At 48.1% G+C, this 24,243-nt stretch overlaps 1 protein-coding gene and 1 pseudogene across 5 annotated transcripts in view; both read left to right on the top strand.

Annotated features, from left to right (window-relative positions):
* Positions 1 to 2,864: 2,864 nt before the first annotated feature.
* Positions 2,865 to 12,243, top strand: LOC103296464 (60S ribosomal protein L38-like; annotated as a pseudogene).
* Positions 4,442 to 24,243, top strand: part of USP9X (ubiquitin specific peptidase 9 X-linked) — a 75,905-nt gene continuing 56,103 nt past the window's right edge. For 2 of the 5 annotated variants that reach the window (XM_054714432.1, XM_054714417.1), the window contains exons 1-2: positions 4,905 to 5,597; positions 23,187 to 23,440. In XM_054714432.1, the coding sequence (XP_054570407.1) occupies positions 23,345 to 23,440 (96 nt within the window). In that variant the 5' untranslated portion in view covers positions 4,905 to 5,597; positions 23,187 to 23,344. Of the gene's footprint in view, positions 4,453 to 4,904; positions 5,598 to 23,186; positions 23,441 to 24,243 lie in introns of those variants that run through there. The other 3 variants (XM_054714441.1, XM_054714437.1, XM_054714424.1) reach the window with 2 other exon arrangements.

Raw genomic sequence — 24,243 nt, 5'->3', positions numbered from 1 at the left:
GCTGTTCAGGAGCCCTGAGTTGATTAGAACCAGGCTAGGGCCCAGCTGAGGCCTAATGAGGAGCCCTAAGTCCTACTGAGGCATCTCACCTGGCCCACTGCGGAGGGGGAGGTGCTGGGGAGGGGAGATGCTGGGGAGGGGGAGATGGGGAGGGGGAGGTGCTGGGGAGGGGAGATGCTGGGGAGGGGGAGATGCTGGGGAGGGAAGGCGCTGGGAGGGAAGGCGCTGGGGAGAGGAAGATGCTGGGGAGGGAAAGTGCTGGGGGGGAGGGGAGAGTGGGGGGGGGGGGAGATGCTGGGGGAGGAAGGCGCTGGGGAGAGGAAGATGCTGGGGAGGGGAAGGTGCTGGGGAGGGAAGGTGATGGGGAGGGAAGGTGATGGGAGGGGAGATGCTGGGGAGGGGAAGGTGCTGCTGGGGAGGGGAGATGCTGGGGAGGGGGAGATGCTGGGGAGGGAAGGCGCTGGGGAGGGAAGATGCTGGGGAGGGGAAGGTGCTGGGGAGGGAAAGTGCTGGGGAGGGAAGGTGCTGGGGAGAGAAGATGCTGGGGGGGGGGGAGATGCTGGGGAGGGGAAGCTGCTGGGAGGGGAAGGTGCTGGGGAGGGGAAGATGCTGGGAGAGGAAGATGCTGGGGAGGGGAAGAAGCCGGGAGGGGAAGGTGCTGGGGAGGGAAGGTGCTGGGGAGGGAAGGTGCTGGGAGGGGAGATGCTGGGGAGGGAAGGTGCTGGGGAGGGAAGGTGCTGGGAGGGGAGATGCTGGGGAGGGAAGGTGCTGGGGAGGGAAGGTGCTGGGGAGGGAAGATGCGGGCTCCTCAGGAAGCAGTTGTTCCTCTCCAACCAGGAAAGCGTGTACCCCTCCGGTGGGCTAGTAAAAACAAGTGAAGGGCTCAGCTTACGCTGCACGGCGGTGGTTCCTACAGAACATGCACTAGTAAAGGAGAACCCTTCAAGTTGTACAGAAAAGCCACGGGATCCAAAAAGCCTAGAGGGAAAGGAGGGAAATAGTGCCAGGGACCTGCCTCCCAGTCCTTGGCGGGGAGCAGGTCCGTTTCGGGGCCTCTGGGGGGGGGGGGCGGGGGGCAGGCGGGTGCTTGTAAGCCTGTCGGTTCCCGGCACTGGGGGCCCATATTCCATTGAACATCCGGGAGCGACGGCGTGGGATCAGCTGTGACCTTTCCCGGTGCACTTGGTCCTCCCTGTGTTTTCTCTCTAGCTGGGTCCGCTGCCTGCTGCCACGAAGGGCGATGAAATGGGGCCATTTCCTTCGATTCTGAGTTAACGTATATTTATGGTCAGAATACCGGATCGTTGTGGACTTTCCTCATTCCATTCAAATCACGAAGTCTTCTCCAGGGGCCGCATTAAGGAAGCTGCCTCCTGTTTTATATCCGCTTAGCCTTGAACCCAGAACACAGTCCCACAGGTAGGGAGCCTTTACCCCGTTGGGCGGCATTTACTCTCTTGTTTAAAGAACGTTGGCATTCATAGCCCTGATGGTTCCCAATAATGTCAGCTTGCCCAGGAAATTCTGCGTATTCTTTAAGATAAGCGTCCTAGTAAACAGTGAGCATACTTAGCAAGGCTTTCGGGGGCGGGGAGGGAGTGCAATGGGAAATTCTATGAGGAAATGTAATATAATAAGGCTTTCCCCTACCAAGGCAGGACCAGGAAGTTAAAAAAAATTTATTTTAAAGCTAAAGCACAGGTGTTAGGAAAGAGAAACCAAAACACAGGCGATAAAAAGGCAGGCTTGGACTCCGCGGACTTGAACTTAAGGAGCTGCACTGTGGCGTTGAAGCTCGTCTTTGAACTCAGCTGTTCACTTCCCATCCCATTAACTGGGCGAAAGGTGTCAGAAGTGGGCAGTGCGGTAGGGCGCCCAGCGGGCACAGAGAGGACTCGCTGGCTGGCGAGCTTGCCCTGATAAACGAGGTCCCTCTAGAACTGCTGGTGGGAGTGTAATTTAGGGACTGAACCATATGAAATGGAATTTTCCCCACTTTTTAAAAATCGTGGTAAAATATAGAGAGAAAAATTTACCTTTTCTTTTTAACTCCTCGCCTGAGGATATGTTCTTTTAAAAATTGATTTTAGAGAGAAAGCAAGAGAGAAATACTGATGTGGAAAACATCAACTCGTTGCCCCTCATATGTGTCCCGACCAGGGATCGACCGGAAACCTAGGTATGTGCTCTGACCGGGAATTGAACCTGCAACCCTTGTTTTTTTCTAAACAGACTTTTTAAAAATATATATTTGATTGATTTTTTACAGAGAGGAAGGGAGAAGGAGAGAGTTAGAAACATCGGTGAGAGAGAAACATCTATCAGCGGCCTCCTGCACACCCCCCACTGGGGATGTGCCCACAACCAAGGTACATGCCCTTGACCGGAATAAAACCTGGGACCCTTCAGTCCGCAGGCCGACGCTCTATCCACTGAGCCACACCGGTTAGGGCTGAACCTGCATCCCTTCGGTGTATGGAACAACACTCCAACTGAGCCGCCCAGCCAGGACCCACTTTAACCGTTTTAAAAATTCATTCGCTTCAAGTCTATTCAGGATGTTAGGCAATCATCACCACTTTCCATTTCCAGAACTTTTTCATTGTCCCAAACAGAAACAATGGGATTGAGAGCCGACATCCTCGTGAAAGGGGCATTTTTTGTTGGGGTTAAAAGGCTTGTGTTCAACATTTACTCACCCTTAATGTTTCCTTACTTCAAACCAATGGTAGCAGGGAATGTACTGGCTACCTCCCAGGGTGCTGAGGGTTAACTAGAATAACCATGCATTTAGCAAACCTGCAGTGTGCGTGGATGGTAGTGTCTGCTTTTTAGGAACTCATAAGCTAGTGCACAGACCGTTCATGGAAGTGAGTTTAAAAGCAAGATAAAATGTGCTAGGAATGATTAGGGCTATGACGTTTGTGTCTTGGACACCTTATTAGTTAAATTTTGTGGTGGAAACTATAGTCTAATACTGTAAACAAATCTGTGGGGTTTTTTAAACATGTTTTTAAAATATATTTTTATTGATTTCAGAAAGGAAGGAAGGGAGAGAGAAACATTCATGATGAGAGAGAATCATTGATCGGCCGCCTCCTGCACGCCCCACATGGGGGATGGAGCCTGTAACCCGGGTACATTCCCCGACGGGGAAATGAACCTGATTCATAGGTTGATGCTCAACCACCGAGCCACACCGGCTGGGCTAAACAAATGGTTTTAAAAATCAGGATGCTAGTATTGTACTGTCACGGTGTCACCCTAAATTAGTTTGGATTCCGACCCTTTATTACAAATTAACATAAGGTATAATGTAAGTACATCCAACTCATTCCTATACAAAATATAATGATTTGTTTTATGGGGTTTTGCTATGATTTTTGCATCCAGTTGGGTGTGTACAGCATTTTTAAGTCAAAAGGAAAGCTGTGGTAAACTAGGAACTGCGTTCGGGCATCAAAGGTACTCTGTGTAGACTTGTTCCTAGCAGTCCGTGCATCTTAAATTAACCTGATAACCTCCACTTTGGAATGTCAACATAGCAGGCTTTTTTTTTTAATTGATTTTTTTAGACAGAGAGGGTTGTTGTTCCATTTATTTATGTGTTCATTGGTTGATTCTTGTATGTGCCCTGACCCGGGATCAAACCACAACCTTGGCTATGGGGCCAATTCAACCGAGCTACCCTTCCAGGGCCTGGAATATCAACATAGACAATAGTGTGTGTGACATAATGTGTATCACGGGTTCCGAAGACCCTTCGGGGTCCCAGCGCGGAATGGTGCTGATGATTTGGGGAGAGAGGCCCGTCTGGCTGCTTAGTTCTAGTGCTTTCTTTGTCTGTGCCACTTCCCAGTGTTTTCCCTTGCCTTTCTGAGGGCTTCTGTGGTCAGAGGGTGGTGGGTCATGGTGCGGCTGGAGGAGGCCTAAGTGCTTTCAGGTACTGATGTTGCACGATCCAGTGATTGAGCGCCTCGGAGCACCTGCTTCCTGGGGCTGGGAAGGCTCCCCCTGGCTGGTAACCCCCTGCAGCCCTGGGAGATAGCCACACCTTCCTCCTATCGGTGTGGAGCAGGTGGCCAGGGACTTCGCACCCGTGCCGCCTGGCAGCGTCCCCGCCTCGGGGGCCTGGCCGCCTCCCGGACCCCGAGCGCCGCCGGGACCCCCCCCCCTCATTAGCCGCCCCTCCCCCCCCCCAGACATCGCGGGTGCGAGCGCCCGGCGCGTGGTCTCCGGATCTAGTCTTTCCGCCACCCCTCCCCCCACAATCCCGGAACTGGGGGGCGGTGACGTCATCATCCGGGCACTCGTCGGCGGAGCCACGGTTCACAATGGAACAAAAACAAGCGGCCCCAGTCAAACTCTGAGCGACGCGGCTGTGGCTCGCGCGATTAACTCTGTCCTGTCCGTACAGCCTGCCAACCCCGATCCGCCAGCTCCTGCCGCGTGGTACGCCGGGTCCTCGCGGGCCGCCCTGCCCCCACCCCCGCCCGTCCTCCTGCCACCTCGGCCCCTGCTCCGCGGGGAGCCCGGGGCTGGGTAACAGTGTCCCCGGGAGGGGGCAGCGCGATCCCGGAGGGCGGGGCGGCAGGAGCGCCTCTGAGCGAACAATCTTGCCCGCATTGTCTCCCCTCCCCCAGCTTTCCGGGTTCTCCGCGTCTGGCGGCCGGGCTCCCAGGGCGGCGCGCCAGGCTCCCAGGCTTCGGGTGGAGGAGGAGCGGAGGGAGGTGCTCGAGTGCAGGGAGTGGGAGGAACAGCTGATCGCCCGGGTAGGCGGGGGCGGCGGGCGCGGGCCGGGGGCGGGGCCTGCGGGGGGCGGGGCCTGCGGGGGGCGGGGCCGGGGCTCTGGGCGGCTCTGGAGCGGGTGGGAGTCTGCGCCGCCGCCGCCTGCGCTGCCGCCGCTGCCCCTGCCGCCGCCGCCGCCGCCGCTGGCCGAGCGGTTTTTTTTGTGTGTTTTTTTTTGCTTTGCTGGAGCCGCCATATTGACGAGGACGGGCAGCCGCGGCTGCGGAAGGTAGTGGCCGCCGCCGGCGCTGCAGCCCCCGTGCAGCCGGCGCGCCGGGGCCTCCCCGCTCAGCCCCTCCCGCGCTCAGTTCGCAGGCCTCGCGGGAGTCCGTGTGCCGCCCCTCCCGGGAGGCGGCGGCTCCTCAGCGCCCGGCTCGGTCGGCGCCGGGAGCGAGCCGCGAGGAGCGAGCCGCAGCGCAGCGAGCAGGCCGGAGCGCGGACGCGGACGGCGATCGGGGAAAGCGAGGCGGCCGCGGCGGGAGGAGGAGCGGGAGGAGGTGACGCAGGACAGACGCACCGCCCGGAGCCGTCGGAGCGGAGCGCAGAGCCCGGCCTGAGAGGAAGGGAAGAGGGCCGGCGGCGGCGGAGGAGGAGCGGCCACCGCTGCAGGGCGGGCGCTGCGAGCGCGGAGTCCCGGCACCCGAGCTGTCGCCGCGGCCTCTCCACACACTTTGTCGCCCGTCGTGTCCCCCTCCCCCCTCCCCCGACCGGGGGCCTGGGATGCACCCGCGTCCGTCTGGCCCCGCGACTGAGTGGCGCTGCCGGCTCCGCGTGTCCTGCCGCCGAAGACGAGACGCCCGGGTTGTGCGGTGAGTGGCCACCTCGCCCGGGGCGACGGGGGGGGAGGACGGACGCGTTTTCCCGGGGCAACAGCTGGACTTGGCCGCGGGGAGGAGGGCGAGGGGGGTGTGTGTGCGCCGTGCACCCCGCGACGGCCGGCCCGGGGGCTTCCCCGCCGCCCCCACCCCGGGCCCCGGCTGGGCGGGCGGGGGCGCGGGGCCGGGCTCCCCGCGGACCGGCGTCCCGGGAGTGAGAGAGAGAGAGAGTGTGTGTGTGTGTGTGTGTGTGTTTGGGGCTGGAAGGGAAAATGGCTGACGGCTCCGTCCCTCCCCCTCCTCCCCCTTCCCGTCCTGTCTGGGGCCGAGTGGGAGGATGGAGTCTCCGTGCCCTGCGGGCAGCCTCCGCATCCGCACCCGGGGGGCCGGCGCGGCGTCGGGGGGCTCCGGGCCCCCCTGGTCCGGGGCTGCCACCCGGGCGCACGGACGGCTTCGCCCTCCTCCCCATTCTTGTTCCACTTGACACCGAACGCCATTACTGAGGTGGAGTGATTTGGAGCCGGGGCGCTAGGCCTCGGCGACGTCGGGCGATCGGGCCCCGCGGCTCGGCCGCCTCCCCCCGCCCTCCCGTCGAAGCCCGCAGCCTCCCCGCGACCCCAGCCGCAGCCGGGTCATCGCCGCCGCCGCCGCCCCGGCCCCCGGGCCACCGCAGACGGGGGTTTGGGTGCAGAAAAGCCGCCTCGGGGACCCCCCACCTTTCCATTCGTAACCGTTTCTGCCCCAAATAGTAGCGTGTGCGAGTCGGTTAGTGCAAAGACCTTCCGATCCAGGCGACGCGAGGCTGGGGCGTCGAGAAATGGTTGCTTTTTCATTCATTGTGAAATCCTCGCGGGCGGCCTCCCGGAGCAGGTGGATCCGTGCTCGGTGAGGTCGGGGTGCGTTTCTGCGGCGGCTGGCCCCCGCCCCGGGGTTTCCTCGCCGCTCCCAGACAACTTGCCTCAAATGGCGCAGGTTCCTTTTTGCAAAGCTCCGCAGTCGGCACTGCCGTCCGTTGGCTTTGCCGCTGTTGGGTTTGCACAGGTGTGTGGCCTGCCTTCCCGGTCTCGGAACGCAACCGAGCGAGGCCCGTGTACGTTCAAGGTTCGTGCTTTATGTGGGGGGGAGGGGAGTCGGCGCCGGCATTCCTTCACCTGGAAACCCTTGAGCCCCTGAAGTCTGTAACGTGGGTAGAGCTTCACTTTTGAGGAAAAATTTGGAGCGCATCCATTAGGCAACTTTTCAGCAGGCACTTGACCCTCTCCCGGAGCCCAGTATCTGCCCAGTGATTACATGGGAAGGACCGATTACCCGCGGCCAGCCTGGTTTTGTGAGCCCGTGCGCTTGAACTTGGTAAAAATAGAGCCCACGAGCTCTCCTTCAGCTCCGCCGGGCCTGCTGCTTTCAGTGCGCTGCCATTTTGCTTTCAGCAAACGCCTTCCAAGAGCTTCCAGATTCGTGTATCACCGACACCAATGTGTCGCTGTTTGTCCTCAATTTTCAAGCTGGCGCTTGGTCTTCTAACTTGAACTCGAAGCTGTGTGTTCCCAGGGTGCAGATACGGCGAAAACCAGAAGTATTTCAAATTGGTGTGCCCAGGGGGGACTCAGAATGTGTCTGGTGTATTTTGCTTCCTCTAATGAAAAAAAAAAATAGCACATTGGAACTTACACGGATTTTTGCTCCCCGTTCCTTTAAAAAAAATTTTTTTTTTTTTTTGCATGAACATTTAACTTGTAATTCTCCACGTAGTATCTTGACGTTCTTTTGTTTGCTGACCTTGGTAGTTTGTGAGGGAAAATTTCTGGAGGGATTAGATAACAGCAAGAACATGTAGACGTTCTTGAAACCTAAATTCCTCAGAAAGTAACTTTGAAGGCAGCTTTTACCTTTCATCAAATTAGGGGGATCTCTTGGTGTTCCGTAGCTCTCTGGTTTTATCACTGGAATGCTCAAGTGGGGTTTACTTTGGATCTTTTTTCCTTTCAGGATTTTGAAATGCATTTTCTAACATCTCAAGAAGATGGGGGATTGCATTGGCTATCTCCAGCGATAATTTTTCTTTGATGTGGTATTAATAATGCTCCTGCACTTTTTGAAGATGGATGTTTCCCTTGAATTTACTTAACCTGGATTTGTTAGTTCTTTTCTTTTAGGCCATTTATTATTTCGTAAGGACAATTTGAAAACGAATCAAGTTTTCACACTTCAGATTCAGAATTTTAATATTGAAACCAGTCTTTGTTTAAATCAGGCTAACGACGGTTGTTTGAAATACATAGGGGGGTGTGGTGAAAGGGTTCGTTTTGGGGGGCAGTTACCGGGTCGGGGGTGGTGTCTAATGCTGTGGTTGTTGATTTTTAATTTTAAAGGAATGTAATGCTGTATAAAAGCCTGCATTATATTTCCTCTTTTGCTGTTATGTTTTCTGAATCTTGATTTTGTTTTTCCTCAAAAATTGAAAAACATGGTTTCAGTTTCCACTTGGTTCTTTTAGGGGCTATAAGAGCTGTTGTATTTATGGCTGAGGTGTCTTGTCGTTAATCCGCACCCTGGAAATTTCCCCATTGGTTTTTTGGAAGGGATGGGGAGAGACAGAGAAATAGCGATGTGAGATGATTGGTTGCCTCTGGCATAAGCCTGCAACCAAGACGGGAATCGAACCCGGGACCCTTCAGTCAGAGGGTGGACACTCCATCCGCTAAGCCAAACCGGCTAGGGCTGAGTTGTCTTATTTTAACATTCACAGAGTCTAATGTTAGTAATTGGGAAAGGGTTAATGCATCAGACCCCACCCCTGGCTGCACATTAGAAGCACTTGGGGGAGTTAAAAAAAATGCAGACGCTTGGGTCCCACTCCCAGAGACTGGGGATTGGTTCTGCGATGGGGTCTGGGCACAGCTCTGTTGGAAAGCACTGGAGGGTGATTTCTCAGATGCAGGGGCTTGCAAACCACCGCGTTACTGCTGTGAGCATGTTCTTACTGAACTTCCAAGTGGACAAATAAGATCAATTTCTTCCTTTCTCAACTGTTCTCACTTATCAGCATAATTGTCGTTCGTCGGGCATTAAAAGTGCCAGCACTGGAAAACATTTCCCACTTCTTACCTTCCAGAGAGGGTATCGTGTCCATTCCACAGATGAGGGACTGAGGTCTGGCAGGCGCAGCCCGTGGTTAGTGACACAACACTGATTACTGTTTTTTGGGAACAACAAAAAAACAACTTTTGGGCTGTTTTCTATCCTGGAGTGACTTTAGATTAAGAATTTAAAATATGACAGTAATCTGCAGTTTGGGGAATGTCTTGGTTGGTCCAGGGAGATGCTAAGGCTCTGAGGCAAGTATGTTCTTTCCACACGTTCAGGTTGATAGCTTAGTTGGCTATTAAAATGATGTTAGGCAACTTTCAACCCTTTTTATTTAGTCCTTTATTGTTTAAAGCATTACATAGAGGATTACATGAGTCTCCTTTTTTCCCCACTGACCTCTCCCTGGCCACCCCACCCCCCAACACAGGCCCTCGCCCCCCTAGTGTCTATGTCCCTGGGTTATGCTCATAAGCAAGCATACAAGTCCTTTCCTTGATCTCTTACCCCCACCCCCTTTCTTAAAAAATGCGAAATGGAGGCACTGTCTCCCCGTAGTTTAACTCATCTCACAAGTGAACATTTAGTATCATGTGAGCATCTGTGTTCAATTTGAGAATTCTAAGTTTTATTTAGCCTTGTTTAATATCTGTACATTTTACAAAAGCTTTTTTAAACTAAAGCTTTTTTATAGTTTGGGCTGATAATTTTATGGAATGAATGAAATAGTGATAACACTTGATTGTTTTAATTCCTTTGGTCTATCCATTGTGCTAAATTCTGTATTGAAAGAAGTGAGGAAAGCCTGCTATGGTAGAATCTCTGAGCATTCTTAACGTGGCACGTGATTTGTCAGGTCTTTCTGTTAAATTAATGATTACTATAGTCTTATTTCCTATGCTATGAAGTCTATCATAAGGAAAGTAGACTTAATGAACCTTCTGTTATGCATATTGGAGCTGGGATTATCACCCAGTTATTGCTATTCAATAACAAAGGCCAGTGTATTATACTGTTAAGGAATAAGGTGTGAAAAGACATACTGTTAAGATGAGCTACCTTATGTTTGTTCTTGAAAGGTGTTGTGCTTGTCTCATGAGCTTCAATGAACACCCATCCACTAGACGTGTATTCCACAGCAAATGCGTTTCCCAGCTATTCTCAGTCACTGACAGTGATTTCCCACCTCGCTGTGCATCACAATCACCTGGGGAGCTTTAAAACATGTATTGGCCCTGCCGGTGTGGCTCAGCTCCGTTGGCTGCAGTGGCATCCCTTGCACCAGAAGGTCAGGGCACCTACCCAGGTTTCGGGTTCCATCCTGGGTTGGGCACGTGCGGGAGGCAACCAATAGATGTTTCTCTCTCCTTCTCCCTTCCTCCCCCTTTTAAGAAAAAACCAATAAAAACGTATTACAAAAACAAAACCTCAAAAGATGACTCTGATACGCGGTTAGGGGTTTCTGGTTCTTTCTGCAATTCATTTTAGGGAAAGGGGAGATCTGAGGCTGAGATTGTGTCCCACCGTTAGGCAGTGATACCCTTGTCAGTCACACTGCCGACAGTTCCAGAGCAGACCCAGTGGAAGGTTCAGACATGGGTGAGGAGTGGGCAGAGACCGGGCTAGCACTTACAATTTCACGCACATTCACATGGTTCCAGCTCTGCCACTGACATTTACATCTGTTAAGGCATTAGTTTCCTTTTTATCTATTCAACACATTTATTGGGCTAGGAATTACTATTGTCTAGAATCTTATTTGGTATGAAATTGGGGGGGGGGGGGGTCAGACTAGCTGATCTCAAAAGTTGTCCTAACTAATTTTGTCATTCTTTATTGCGCCTCCTAGGAGACTGAATTAAGTTACTGTATTAGACGTCTATCTAGTTGGGGTATAAGCCAATGGAATTTTCCTTTTACCTTTCAGTTTCTTTAAATAAGTTAAATAGAAGTTCATTCTGAGCCCAGTCTTCTCCAGTGAACCCAAATGTCATGCCCAGTAGAAATGGATTCTCTCCAAATTCTTGCAAGTTGGCTTTAGGAGTCTGGAATGACATGCTCTGGTGTCACCTCTTCCTCCTGCCATTTCTTTCCTGTGTTGATGCTCTAAGTTATCTCCATACTGTGTCTTTTTGTTTGATTTTTTTTTAGATGATTAATTTTGTCCCGAATTCTTTTAGGTTGGTGGCACCCATGTGGTCAGACTCAAGATCCTAGGGCCACTGATACATCCCTAGCACCTGGAAAGTTCCTGGCACATGAGGCAGTCAATAATATTTTGTTGGATGAATAGTCCACCATATTCTTGGTCTGATTTCTCTCACCTCCCCCCCCCCCATTCTCTTTATTGTTTGGAGTTAAACTTGACCTAATAATCCTTTTATGATGAGCAGCTCTGAAAGGAGTCTTAGCTCTAGTCAAACTCTGGTTTTCAGATAAGGAACGTGGCTCAAAGAGGTAAAGCAACTGGACAGAGGTAGCATGCTGCTTCATGAAGCTGTCTCCAGATGGACGGAGTCACATTAATGAGTGGATTCTTGAAATCCCATTACCTTTGTAGTCACTCTCATAAAATTTACACTAAAGTCTCTCCCTGGTTGATAATGGATCGTAAAGTCAGGGAGCCTGTCCTTTATCTTTGTGTGTTAGAGCACGTAGTATTCCGTTGTTTACAATAACTGTTTGATTGTCTGAATGGCAGAATCTGGAGGAATAGTTGACCTCCAGTAACCTAAACTGCTCTCCGAAATGGATGTGTCGCCCTTTCGGTTACCCTTTCTGTGACTGACCAGTCATGGAAGCTTGGGTCGCTTTAGGCTCACATGGACCGACCATCACCAAAGGCATTCTCTTTCCTGGGATGATTGACGTGGTGGTTAGGGTCCCATCCTCGGGCGCAAAGCCTGTGTATTGGGAAGAGAGAAAACATTAAGAGGAGGAAAAGGAGTCTTTGACTTCTTTCCCTTTCCTATCCCATTTGCCCATTTCCCTCCTATTGACTTTGGTGGGTCCGTTCCGGGATCAGCAAACTTTCTATAAAGGGCCAGATCATAAATATTTTGGGCTTTGCGCTTAGAGTTAAGAGAGCATCGTGGTGTTTGATTCCATGTTAAAGGAAAGCTAAATCGGAACGATGTGGTATCAAAGTAGTTTATTTTCATGTCTTGAGGGATAGTGTTCTATATAAAGTAAGTTTTCAGAACACACTAAAGCTTACTTTTAAATACTTAAATGAGTTTATTTGCTGGAAAGTTTCCTAAAGTTCTATACTTTCTCTTTATAACTTTTATCTAATTACGAAGTCAGTGTATTCTGTTAAGAAAAAGCTGAGTGGGTTGCGAGCTCTCTGTACCTTGTCGCCTCACAAAATTGAGGAAATCAAGGACCCTGCACACAGCCAGGCGAAACGATGCCAAGTCTGTCGAGAAAAATAAGGATAATGTGAAGTTTCAAGTCCAGTGCAGCAGATACCTGTATACCTTGGTCATCGCAGACAGAAGGCAGGGAAACGGAAGCAGTCTTGCCCCCAGTACTGGCCGTGAAGGAGCTGAAATGAACCAGATACTGATCTATATTAAAATGTTACCCCCCCCCCCCCCGAAAGAAAAAGTTGGGGGAATATAAGAGGGGAAAAGCAAAAACACAAACCCTACCTCTGATAATTCCGTTATGTTGAAGCAACCATATTATAAATGTGTGTTGAATCAAAGGTTCTCAGCAGTGACCTGATGAATTTACTAAATTGTGTTCTGCCTTGGGACCTGAGTGTGTGCCATTTGTTCACCTGCCTACGGAACGGTTTTCATGTCCCTCCTTCCGAGCTCTCCCATTTTATTTATTTATTTTATTTATTTCAGAGAGGAAGAGAGAGAGAAACATCAATGATGAGAGAGAATCATGGGTCGGCTGCCTCCTGCACACCCCCTACTGGGGAATCGAGCCTGCAACCTGGGCATGTGCCCTTGACCTGAAATCGAACCCGGGACCCTTCAGTCCACAGGCCAACACTCTGTTGAGCCAAACCCGCTAGGGCCCCAGCTCCTTTTTAAAGACTGCCCCAAACTGTCATCATGAAGTAGACTTGAATATAATGTGTTCCAACTTAATTTCCCACTATTTTTGTCCCGTCCCCCTATTCTCCATTCACTTGACTCCCAATTCTCCATACACTCCCTATGCTTTCCCATTTCTGCTACTCAGTGTTCCTTTTAGAGCGCCCCGGTGTTCTCTCTCAGTAACATCTTGAACATAATTGAATTGCTCTTTGGCCTGGTCCATGTTATGCATCTCTGTTGCTTTGCCTCTTCAGTGGCTACTGAGCTTTACAAGATTATGCTTTAGGCTTCTTTGAACAAATGTTGTTGGGTGTTGTTTTGTTTTGTTTTGTTTTGAGGGGTTGTTTTTAAGCTATCTTTTTTCTAATGGTCATTTTCACATTGTTGTGGTTCAGGTCTTCGTTACCTCCCTCTCTGTGTGCTGGCCTGGGACATGAGAGAGCAGCGCATGTTACACTTATGTATATGGAGAGTGAAAACCTCTTACAAGAACTGGGTGCTGGGCTCTGCTTCCTGTTTCTATGCCTTTTCCCGTTTTAAAACGTTAACTAGTTGTCAACCTGAGTCAGGTCCTGCTCTGCCTGTTGGCTGATAAAGGTGTTTCTTTGTCTTGCAAGGCGGTACTGCCTGCTTGAGAACAGCCCTGTTCCAGTAGCTTCCCGTGTCTTGTGTGCGAATTTGCAAGGTAGTTGCATTTTGCTCTTCTATAAAAATAATTGAAAATGCCCTAACGGGTGTGGCTCAGTGGATAGAGCATCGGCCTGCGGACTGAAGGGTCCCAGGTTCGATTCCGGTCAAGGGCATGTACCTTGGTTGCGGGCACATCCCCAGTAGGGGGTGTGCAGGAGGCAGCTGATCGATGTTTCTAACGCTCTATCCCTCTCCCTTCCTCTCTATAAAAAATCAATAAAATATATTTTTTAAAATAAAAATAAAAATAATTGGAAAACAAAAGCGCGTCGCCTGGAGGTCTCAGCGGTGGCCTTGGTGTCCTTCGACAGGGACCTGATCAGGGTCTGAACCTGTAGCCTGGTGGGGTTAGGTTGTGCTCGCTGCTTCTATTGGTTGACTTTGTTCAGGGCTGAATGAAATCATTAGGATGAAGCAGGAAATTAAGTATGGCAAATGTGTAATAAAGCTTATATATAAGAGGTGAGGTATAATTAGAGGGTTTATAATACTTTGCTGTGCTCTGACTTGAGAAGTGGAAAAACCCCTAGAAACTCATGTTTAATTAGTACGTATATATCTGTTTACTGTGTCCTTTAGATATATCAATCAATTATTCAAAATTCTTGAGTTCTTGACTTGGAGCTTGAGAGGGATTGTGGGTCCAGACTGAGGGTTGGGGGAGGAACCTAATGTGCCTGCGGGTGTGTTCCTTGCCTGATAGCAGAGGCCACTGTCTGACAATGTCAATGTTAGCTGTCTCAGGTGGCCTCTGCTTGAGGATGGCCTCGTTCTCCTCAGTGCATCATGGGAAGGAGAATCATGTCAGTGAAAGGAGAATCATGGAAAGATTCTCTGGCTTCCATTTGGGTGTGTGTGTGTTTTTTAAACCACATTCATATTTTCAGTGGAAGAGCTTTTGTTTATGTGGGGTTCTATCCAATGATATTTACCACATTAGAAATTAAAACAGACATTTAAAAATGTGTGTATGCACTCAACACAAAAATCATTGCACATTAACGTAAATAATGCTTTTCTGGAAAATAACTTTCCCCAAACAGGAATTAGTGAGAAGAGTGTTGCTGTTTTACATGTTTGCAAATTTGCATATCTGGCTTAATAGAAGACAGCTGGATTCTCTATCGGCCTCTGCCTTCAATCTGTTGTCACATAATTACATGCTGCCTCGGGAAGAACTCGGCTGTACACCTGAGGGAGAATGGCCGGGAAATTGGCAAATTCCACCTTATTATCATGAAAACCGTTTTCATCTCCTGAATCTCCTGAACAGGGGTCTTAGTGAGAACCAGTGCCTCAGGCTCCCAAGGAAACCTTGCATTCTCTTTTGAGTGGCTTATCTACTGTGAATTTTTACTTTTTAATGGAGATATATCTTGCATACAGCAAGTCTGCACGTTTTAAATGTGCAGTTTGATAACTTTTTACAAATGTCTGCAGAACTACCATTCAGATCAACATAGACAATTTCCAGCATCCCAGAAGGCTCCCTCATGCCTCCTCTCCCCACCCCAAAAAAGAAAACCACCCCACAATATTCTGACCATCTTGCAATGAGTTAGTTATGCCCCTTTAAGAACTTACATAAAAGGAATAAGAGAGTGTACACCTTTGAGTCTTGCTGCTTTTACCTAACATATGCTTGATTAATTTTTTCTTTTTCATTACTGTGTAGTCATTGAATGAAATATGCCATGGTTTACGTCTCCATTTTATTGTTGCAGTGTTTTTACCAATTATAAGCAGTGTTACCATGATTATTTTAGCCCATGTCTGTCCGTGGTGGTCTTTGCTACACACCCCGAAGTGGAATTGCTGGGTGTTACAGGGTATGTGTGTGTTCAGCTTTAGGAGATGCCGCCGACCACATTTCCCAGGTAACTAACTGGTTGTGCCAAGTTAGGATCCCGCCAGCAGTGTCACTTCCCACTGTTAGTCCTTTTAACTTTGGCCATTTTGATGGGGATTTAGGAATTGCTAATTGTGGCTTAAATGTTCATTTGCCTCTAGATGTTTATAATCTTTTAACATGTTTATTGATCTTACTGATACTTAACTCTTGCTTACCTATAAAATTTTAAGTTTGACCAGCAGATAGCTTTAAGCCTTGTAGCTCAAAATCACTAGTTGAGTGAATTTTTTGAAAGAAGATGTTTTTTAAAAATGAACTTAATCACCCAGCCGGTATGGCTCAGTGGATTGAGTGTTGTCCCATGTTCCATTCTCAGTCAGGGCACCTGCCAGGGTTGTGGGCTCCATCCCCAGTAGGGGCAGTGCAGGAGGCAGCCAATCGATGTTTCCATCTCTTTCTCTCCCTCTCTCTCTCAAAATCAATAAAATATAGTTGTCTTCCTTATGATGATCAATTTCTTCCCACATCAAGATTTTAAAAACCCCCACCTTAATCTATTTAGTAATAAGGGAGATTAAACATCCTGTTAATTAAAAAACTATGCACGTTTGGCTTTAGAATATGTCTGGAAAATCTTTTCTCTTGAGAGATTCAATACTTCAGACTAAAAAACAGCCTTCAGATATAAACCAGGAAGACAAGAAATAAGCAAGGATTCGGAGAAAAAGGATCCCTTGTTGGCGGAAATGTAAATTGGTGCAGCCACTATGGAAAACAGTATGGCGGTTTCTCAGAAAATTAAAAGTAGAACTAGCATATGATTCAGTAATGCCACTTCTGGGTATTTATTTGAAGAAAACGAAAACACTAACTCAAAAAGATATATGCAAATTTTCAACTAATGAACACATAAAAATGTGTGCCATCCACTGGAATACTTAATGACGAGAAAAAGAAATGCAACTTGGATGAACTGACAGACGACGATGCTAGTGAGAGACGCCAGTCACAAAAGGTGCCATGTTATGTGATGCCATCTATACGAAATGTCCACAATAGACCAATCTCAGAGAGAAAAAGTAGGGTACATTAGGACTGGAGGGAGGGAGGAGGGACTGGGGAGTGATGGATGCTAATGGATATGGGGTTTCTCTTTGGGCCGATGAAAATGTTCTAAAATTGATTGTGGTGCTAATTGTACAACTCTGAATAAACTAAAATCAGGTGAATTGTACACATTATGGGTGGTGTGTATGGTAAGTGGATTGTATCTCAAGGCTGTTAATATCCTGAAGATAATCTCATTGACTAAAAGGAATTTCAGATTCTTTGGTTTTCTCTTGAAATTCTTGACATTTGTGACGTAATCTAACTGGAGAATCAGGTAGAAGAGAGGACCGGCCAGAAGCACATTGAAAACTGATTATTGATCATCTATCCGCCTTGCTGAAAATGTTGACTAAAGGAAATGAGGTCTTTGTTTGCAGTGTATTGATTGGATCAGCATCTCATGATTGGATTGGTGACGTCTGTAAGTTAATTGTGATAAAGGTTGGTGAGAACTATTAATAGGTAACTTCGTTGTGATCCTGTCATTTTACAAGGAGGAAACTGATGAGTAGGCTTGTCTTCTGTGACATTTGGTATGTGATGGTGTCAGATATTTTAAGTCACCATTGCTCACTTATTAGGTTGATTTGTTGTAGGCACTGGGACATCACTGTTCAGAAGGGTTTGATGGATGAATGTGTAAGTAGAAGGTATATCTTCCTCTTGAAAAGCAATCCGGGTGTACGTGCACTGTAAAGCTGGGTGTTTTGAAGGATTATAGTGTAGAAAGTTGTGATACTAACTTTCTGGTCAGTGGGCCCAACTATAAACTAACAATAGGTAGTTATGAATGACGAGGGAAGTGAACTTTGATTCAAAGGAGGAAAGCTCTTCCTGCTGACTTAGTGGGCTTCACAGTGCTGTGACCGAAGATGTTCAGGGCAGATTGCATGTAGAAATGCCTACATGTGGGGCATTTAATTTCAAGTTTTAATAGTCTTTGCGCACCCGTCTCCTTTTCCTTGCGCGGTTTTAGCCTTCACAGTATCTCTGTTCTTCTTGTGCTCAAGTGTTTTCTTTTAAAAACTAGTCTGTTTTGTTTTCATTTTTATATTAAACATTACTGTATGTGATTTGTCCTTGTGCACTCGGAATGGACATGTTCTGCTGCTCTTCGGTAGGGTGTTCTAAGGGTGTCTGTATGATCTAGTTGATATATAGTGTTAAAGTCTCGTTTTTAGTTTTTAATTGTGGTGTAATTGACAGCATTATTAGTTTCAGGTGTACAGTGTAATGATTTGATATTCGTATATATTGCAGAAGGATCAGCACAGTGAGTACAGTTAACATCCTAAATTACCATACAGTGTTAAAAAATTATTTTTCTTGTGATGAGAACTTTCAAGATCCATTTTCCTAACTACCTTTTTTCTATGTTTTTACTGATTTTAGAGAGAAGCTGGGGGCGGGAGAGAGAGAGATGGAGATAGAGAAACGTTGATGGGTTGCGTCCTGTATGCACCGCAGCCAGGGATTGAACCAGTGACCTTAGACGCTCAACTGACTGAGCCACATGGGCCAGGGCTTCCTAGCTACTTTGAAAGGTCCCTAGGCCCGGAGGGCAATCAGGGCCTTCCAGCTGCCAGCCAGAGCCTTCCTTTGTTCCACTCCGCCCCCTGGTGGTCAGTGCCTGTCAATCAAATTCCAGGTTGAACTCCCAGGGGTACCCTTTGCATATTAGCCTTTTATATATATAGTCACCAGGCTGTACATTACCTCCTGTGACCAACTTATTTTATAACTGGAAATTGGTACCTTTTGACCACCTTTGCCCATTTTGTCCATAAGGCAATCAATCACCAGTCTTTTCTCTCTATACCATGAACTTGGGGTTTTATGTTTTCATTTTAGATTCCATATATAGGTGAGATCTTACAGTATTTCTCTTTTTGGTGGACTTATTTCACTTAATGCCTTCATGGTCCATCCATGTTGTTGCAAATGCAAGATTTTTCTTTTATTTTTTGCTGTTGAGTTGTATGTGTTCTTTATACATTGGATATTAAGCCTTATCAGATATATGATCTGTAAATGTTTTCTCCAGTTAGGTTGCCTTTTCATTTCGTTGCCGTTGCTGTGCAGAAACATTTGAGTTTGATGTAGTCCCATTTCTTGTTAATCTTTTGCTTAGTTCTATCCATTATAAAAGTGGGACCTTGTAGTCTTCAGTTATTGTTGAATTGTCTATGTCCCTCCTTTCTCTTTTTTCCCCTTCATATGTTTTGAGGCTCTGTTATGTTGTGCCTATAATACTTATGATTGTTATGTCTCTTGATAAATGGGCCCTTTGATTGTAGACTATTCCTCTTTATCTTGAGCAGTCCTTTTGTCTACAATTTTATTTTCATAAATGTGTAGCCACTCTAGCTTTCTAATGGTTGCTGTTGCTTATTTTTCAACCAATTTGTGTCCTTGGATCTAAAATCTGTCTCCTGTTGACATTATGTGATTGGATCTTCCTTCTTCAATTCCAGCCTCTCTCTCCATTGTGATTGGACCCACTCACGTTTCATGTCACTATTGACATACAGTATCCCCCCCTTACCCACAGGGGATACACCCCCAGATGCCTGAAACCACCAGTTATATACCAAGCCCTATATGCACTGTGTATCATTGGAGCTGTTTGGCGTTTCCCGAAGGCTCATGATTGTGTGTATCTTTCCGTGTGCTTTCGGCCCATTTCTAGATCTTTGGAGAAATGCCTCTTGGGCTTCTTGGCCTTGTTTCTAAATTGGATTGTCTTTTTATTAGAGTTGTAAGCATTTTTTTATGTTTCAGATGCAAGTCCCTAATTAGATTCATGGTTTCGGATTTGTTTCTCCCATTCTGTGGGTGGTTTTTCACGGCCTTGACGTGGATTTGTGTCCAGTTTATCATGACAACGTGATCAGAATGATGAGTCCTGTGCTAATGATAATGTTGTTGGTGTTGGAAAACGTGCTGGTGGACTTGGAAAACCAGGCCTTCACTCGAGCAAAGGCTACATTTGAACATCGCTGTGGACTCCGCTGTGGAAAGCAATTTGCTGCATTTCAAAGTCCGCTGTGTGAAGCTCACCTCCCGTTGCACAGTAGTTCTGGAACATTTCTTGTGTATGCCGCATCTCTCAGGAATACAGCTGTTGGGTTATAGAAGCAAAGTCTGTGGTGCGTGGCCGTTGGCGATGACTTAGAATCCTTAACATGGGGACATCATAAAAAGTGAGAAGTCCAGCTTTAGAAAAAGTGTTTCTTCCTGATTTTCCAGCATCATCAGTGCATGGCCTGGGCGTTAACAGTGGAGACCCCTGGCTCTTCCCCTCTGACCGCCTAGCTATCGCCCCAGTTTCTTTCCTCCTGAAATGGGGCTGATGATAGGCTTGTTCTGAGGGGTAAACTTGTGCACATAACTCGCTTGCAATAGAGCCCCACACAAAGCAAACACTCCCGTTAGCTGCTCTAATGACCCTTAGTAAGAACAATTGTGTTGAAGGATTGGAATTGGGGAATGAGAGACGGTGTTGGAAAAATAAGTTATGGCTGACTGTGGGTGCCCTTGAATCCGAGTTCTTACGGAACAGGTGGAACAGGTGGCGGGAGCTGTCGCAGAGGTTGCCCGGGTTGGGAGCAGGGAGACCAGCCAGGCTGCTGTTCGCATTGGGTCCCGGAGGGTGGGCGTGGGAGTGGGACCGATAACACTGATGCAGATGGGAAGGGTCTGCCTTTGTTGTTTTCCCGACCCACGCCAGCCCCCCACTTTAGTTTGAGCACCTGCTTGTGTGCCAGTGAGTCCCTGGCATTCAGTGAGGAAGAGTTCAGACGGCTTCTGGCCTGGCGGAACTTGGCGTTTTGGCGGGGGGGGGGGGGGGGGGCACCGCGCAGATGCGATGAAACAAGAGAGCCCCGGGTAGGAGTGGACACAGTGAAGTCCTCTCTTAACTACTCTCAGGAGGTTCTGGACTTGAAGGAAACAAAGTGTAACTGAACCCACCTTACCATCCACTGGACTTGGATGCTGCGGGAGAGTGGGGGCAAGGTAAACGGGTTTGACCAAGCTTCAGGGTTTCGGGGAGAGACTCTAGCCTCTGAGGACCATTTGAGCAGAGAGAATAACAACTGGGCAGGGAAGGAGTCTTCTTTGTCCTGGGGGGTCTGGTGTTAAGGACTTCCCATTGAAAGCTGCTAGAGAAAGCCAGTTCAGCAAAGTATGAAATAGCTAGTAAGTGGCTTGCTTATTTCAAACAAATGATGCCCGCCTGGCCTGGTGGCTCAGTCATCTTCCCCTACACCGGAAGGTTGTGAGTTCGAGTCCTGGTCAGGAGGCAGCCGGTGGATGTTTCTCCCCTCCCTCCCTCCCTCTCCCTCTTCTCCCCTTAAGAAAACAAACATAATGGCAATCTTGATCCAGGTGAGGGTTATGTTTTTCCCATCTTGGGGGGTGTGGAGATGCTAAGTTTGAATATGAAAAGATGCCATGTTCAGGCAACCTGATATTGCCATGTGGACTAAATGGCATTGGTTAAGAAATGTAACAGTATTATTCTTGCATAACTTAGTTGTAGCATATCTTTGATAATTTTCTTCAAATACTCAAAAATCCTACACAGTACCTATAAAAAGAAAAAAGAAAATTACATTTTAAAAAGTTATTGTGTGCTTGGTATTTGCAAAACACCTTTATTAAAATAATTCTCACAGCATTTTTGTGGATAGCATTATCTCAGTTGGAAAGACCTGGAAAAATTGTGAGAGTTTCTTACTGCCTTTAAGATAGGCAAATTTAATTTAAAAAAAAAAAAAAAGCAGTTTGTGAGGGGCAGAGGTAGGATTTTGAATAAGAGTTCTGTTTGTGTCCAGAAATTAGTTTTGATGGGTTCAGTGTTTTTTTTAAGCTCCTCATGATTTGACAGATTTGACAAATTTCTTACTCTTAAGTCTCCCAAGCTAGCATCCGGGGAAAAGACGGAGCGGGTGGTGGCAGCCGTGTGATTGGTGGGAGCACTGATGATCCGGGGGTCAGACCTCATTCTCCCCACCAGATGTTCATGTCCACAAAGCTTTGCGTGGGGTTTTATGGGAGTGGATCTTCTAACCATCCACAGCCTTCAACTAAAACCAGCCGGCAGCACACAGTGTTGGTAGCTTAGACACGGCAGTGGATGAGGGGATGGCAGAAGGAAAGGGGAGAGACAGGCTTTTTTTAAGGTTTTGGGAGCAGGGGGCGGGCAGAGCTTGATTTTTTTCCAGAAAGGAAGGGCTAGGGCCTAGACTCTAGGCTAAGGACAAAGCATGCAGGAGAAGTTGAGGGGGTGCTTGGAGCACCGCCCACTGGGGGGCGGGGGGAGCACACAGGGCCATTTTGAGTCCAGGTCTACTTCAATCTGATTGGAGCAGATTGAAGGAGAGAAGGAGGGAGTTAAGCTGGTGAGCTGATGTTTGGAGTGGCAAGAAAAATGTTGTTCAAATAAATTGCCAGCAGACCAAAATAGCTAAAGATAGGCGAGTTTCTTCAGGCTTTTAAGATCGTCTATTCACATAACTTCTGGTAACGTAGGGTGTATAAAAATGGAAAACAAAAGTGAGAGCTTGCTCAATCATGTAATCTTTTGTTTTTCCACTTCACATATGACAGATTTTTCTGTCTGCCTTTAACCTCATCAGTACTTAAGATTTTTTCCTGTTGACAAGTGAAACAAAATCTTGTTAGAACCCCATCTCTGGATTGAGTAATTATACTTAATTTTGAGGTGTAAATGTTAGGCTGTTCTGGGGTAAAGGGACACGCTGGCCGCTTTACTTACAGCAGGATATACCTATAACCAATCAGCTACAGTTCTCAATAAATTGGCACATTAGAATCAACTACTGGGGTAGGTTTTTTTGTTAGCTAACCCTCGCCTGAGGATATTTTTCCCATGGATTTTTAGAGAGAGTGGGAGGGAGGAAGAGGTGAGAGAGCAAGAGCAACATCTATGTCATATGATAATCCATTCAATCTGGAGAGGGGCTTGGATGTCAGCGCTAATTAAAGCCCCTCAGATGATGTTCCTGTGCAACTAAGGATGAGACCCTGCGTCTAGAATTGCGAGGCTGGTGGCCCAAAGTGGGGCATCGTGGTCATTGGCAGTTGGTCGCTTGACAGATTCAGCTGCATTGGAGTAACAGTATAGAGGTTGAACCTTGGAAGGAAAGGTCCCCAAACTTTTTCAGTTGGTTAAAACCTCCGGTAAGCTTGTTTAAAACCATTTGATACCAGTGATGAATGCTGGTTGTGCAGTGCTTCCTGCAAAGTTTATAGAGTCAGGTTTTGTTCCCTTCGTTTGTCTTGAGCAGACACATTTTGGCAGTGCGTTTAAGGCCGTGGTCGGCAAACTGCGGCTCGCGAGCCACATGCGGCTCTTTGGCCCCTTGAGTGTGGCTCTTCCACAAAATACCACGGCCTGGGCGAGTCTATGTTGAAGAAGTGGCGTTAGAAGAAGTTGAAGTTTAAAAAATGTGGCTCTCCAAAGAAATTTCAATCGTTGTCCTGTTGATATTTGGCTCTGCTGACTAATGAGTTTGCCGACCCCTGGTTTAAGGCATCAGTGAATTGAAGGAAGACCGTTACGTTTCCTTGATGTAACCGCTGATGCGCTGCCACCAGTTTATTAAGTTGGGTCCAGTATTAAGGAGACTTGAGCGTCTCACTTTGCGTTCTCATTTCTATAACTACCTTCTCCTGACTGATTCACTGGTGACATTGAGTGGGAGCGATTCCTTAATGCATGTTTGTTGTGTCTAAAACAAAGGTTCCTTTTTCTTCTACTTGTAGGTTATGCAATGGTCTGTGCAGGATGGTTTATTCTTGAATTGGAGCTTCCGAAGACTGACAGATGCTGGTACTTCATCTTCTATAAGTGGACTCTGATTTCTTTTCTCAAGACAACTACATAAGCAGACAAAATTGCAAAGATCTGCCCTGTGTCGAGTATGACAGCCACGACTCGTGGCTCTCCGGTAGGAGGGAATGACAACCAGGGCCAGGCTCCTGATGGCCAGTCTCAGCCCCCCCTCCAGCAGAATCAGGTAGGACTTTGAGGAGGCGCGTCAGAGTTCCATTGATGTGTCTACTGTGGGGTACTTAACGGATGGACCATGTTCTGAAGAATTGGTGAAGCGACCATTAACCATTCGAAAAGTCCATGTTAGCTGTCTCACACAGGAACGAGACAGCTCGGGTGTTGGAGATGGTGACACGAGTCTGTAGTCCTCCTTTTCCTGGTACCTCACCCTGTGGGTCGGCCAGATGAAGTATTTAAAGCCCTGGGTCACTTCTGGAGGGAGCAGCAAGTCAGGCAGCGTAGCCCATGGTTAAGAGCACGGACTCGGCTCATGCTGCTGGTGTCCCGATGTTAGCTGTGCACCATGCCAGCTTTATGGCCCTGGTAACTGGTGTCATAGAGTAGGCATTCTCTAGTACAAGTGTAATGGAACAGAGCTGCGCAAGCCCTGGCCGGTGTGGCTCAGTGAATAGAGCGTGGACCTGCGGACTTGAAGGGTCCCAGGTTCGATTCCAACCAAGGGCACATGCCTGGGTTGCGGGCTCCTCCCCAGTGTGGGGCATGCAGGAGGCAGCCGATCCTGATTCTCTCTCATCATTTGATGTTTCTAGATCTCTGAAATCAATAAAAATATACTTTTAAAAAGAAGGAAAGGACCTAGCCAGTTTGGCTCAGTGGATAGAGCGTCAGCCTGTGGACTGAAGGGTCCCAGGTTTGATTCCAACCAAGGGCACATGCCTGGGTTGCAGGCTCGATCCCCAGTAGAGGGCGTGCAGGAGGCAGCCGATCCATGATTCTCTCATCATTGATGTTTCTCTGAAATCAATA

Source organism: Eptesicus fuscus, chromosome 1 (assembly GCF_027574615.1).
Source record: "Eptesicus fuscus isolate TK198812 chromosome 1, DD_ASM_mEF_20220401, whole genome shotgun sequence".
Classification (NCBI taxonomy): domain Eukaryota; kingdom Metazoa; phylum Chordata; class Mammalia; order Chiroptera; family Vespertilionidae; genus Eptesicus; species Eptesicus fuscus.
The sequence above is the reverse complement of the archived record's forward strand: the minus strand, read 5'-3'. Positions and strand labels throughout refer to the sequence as shown.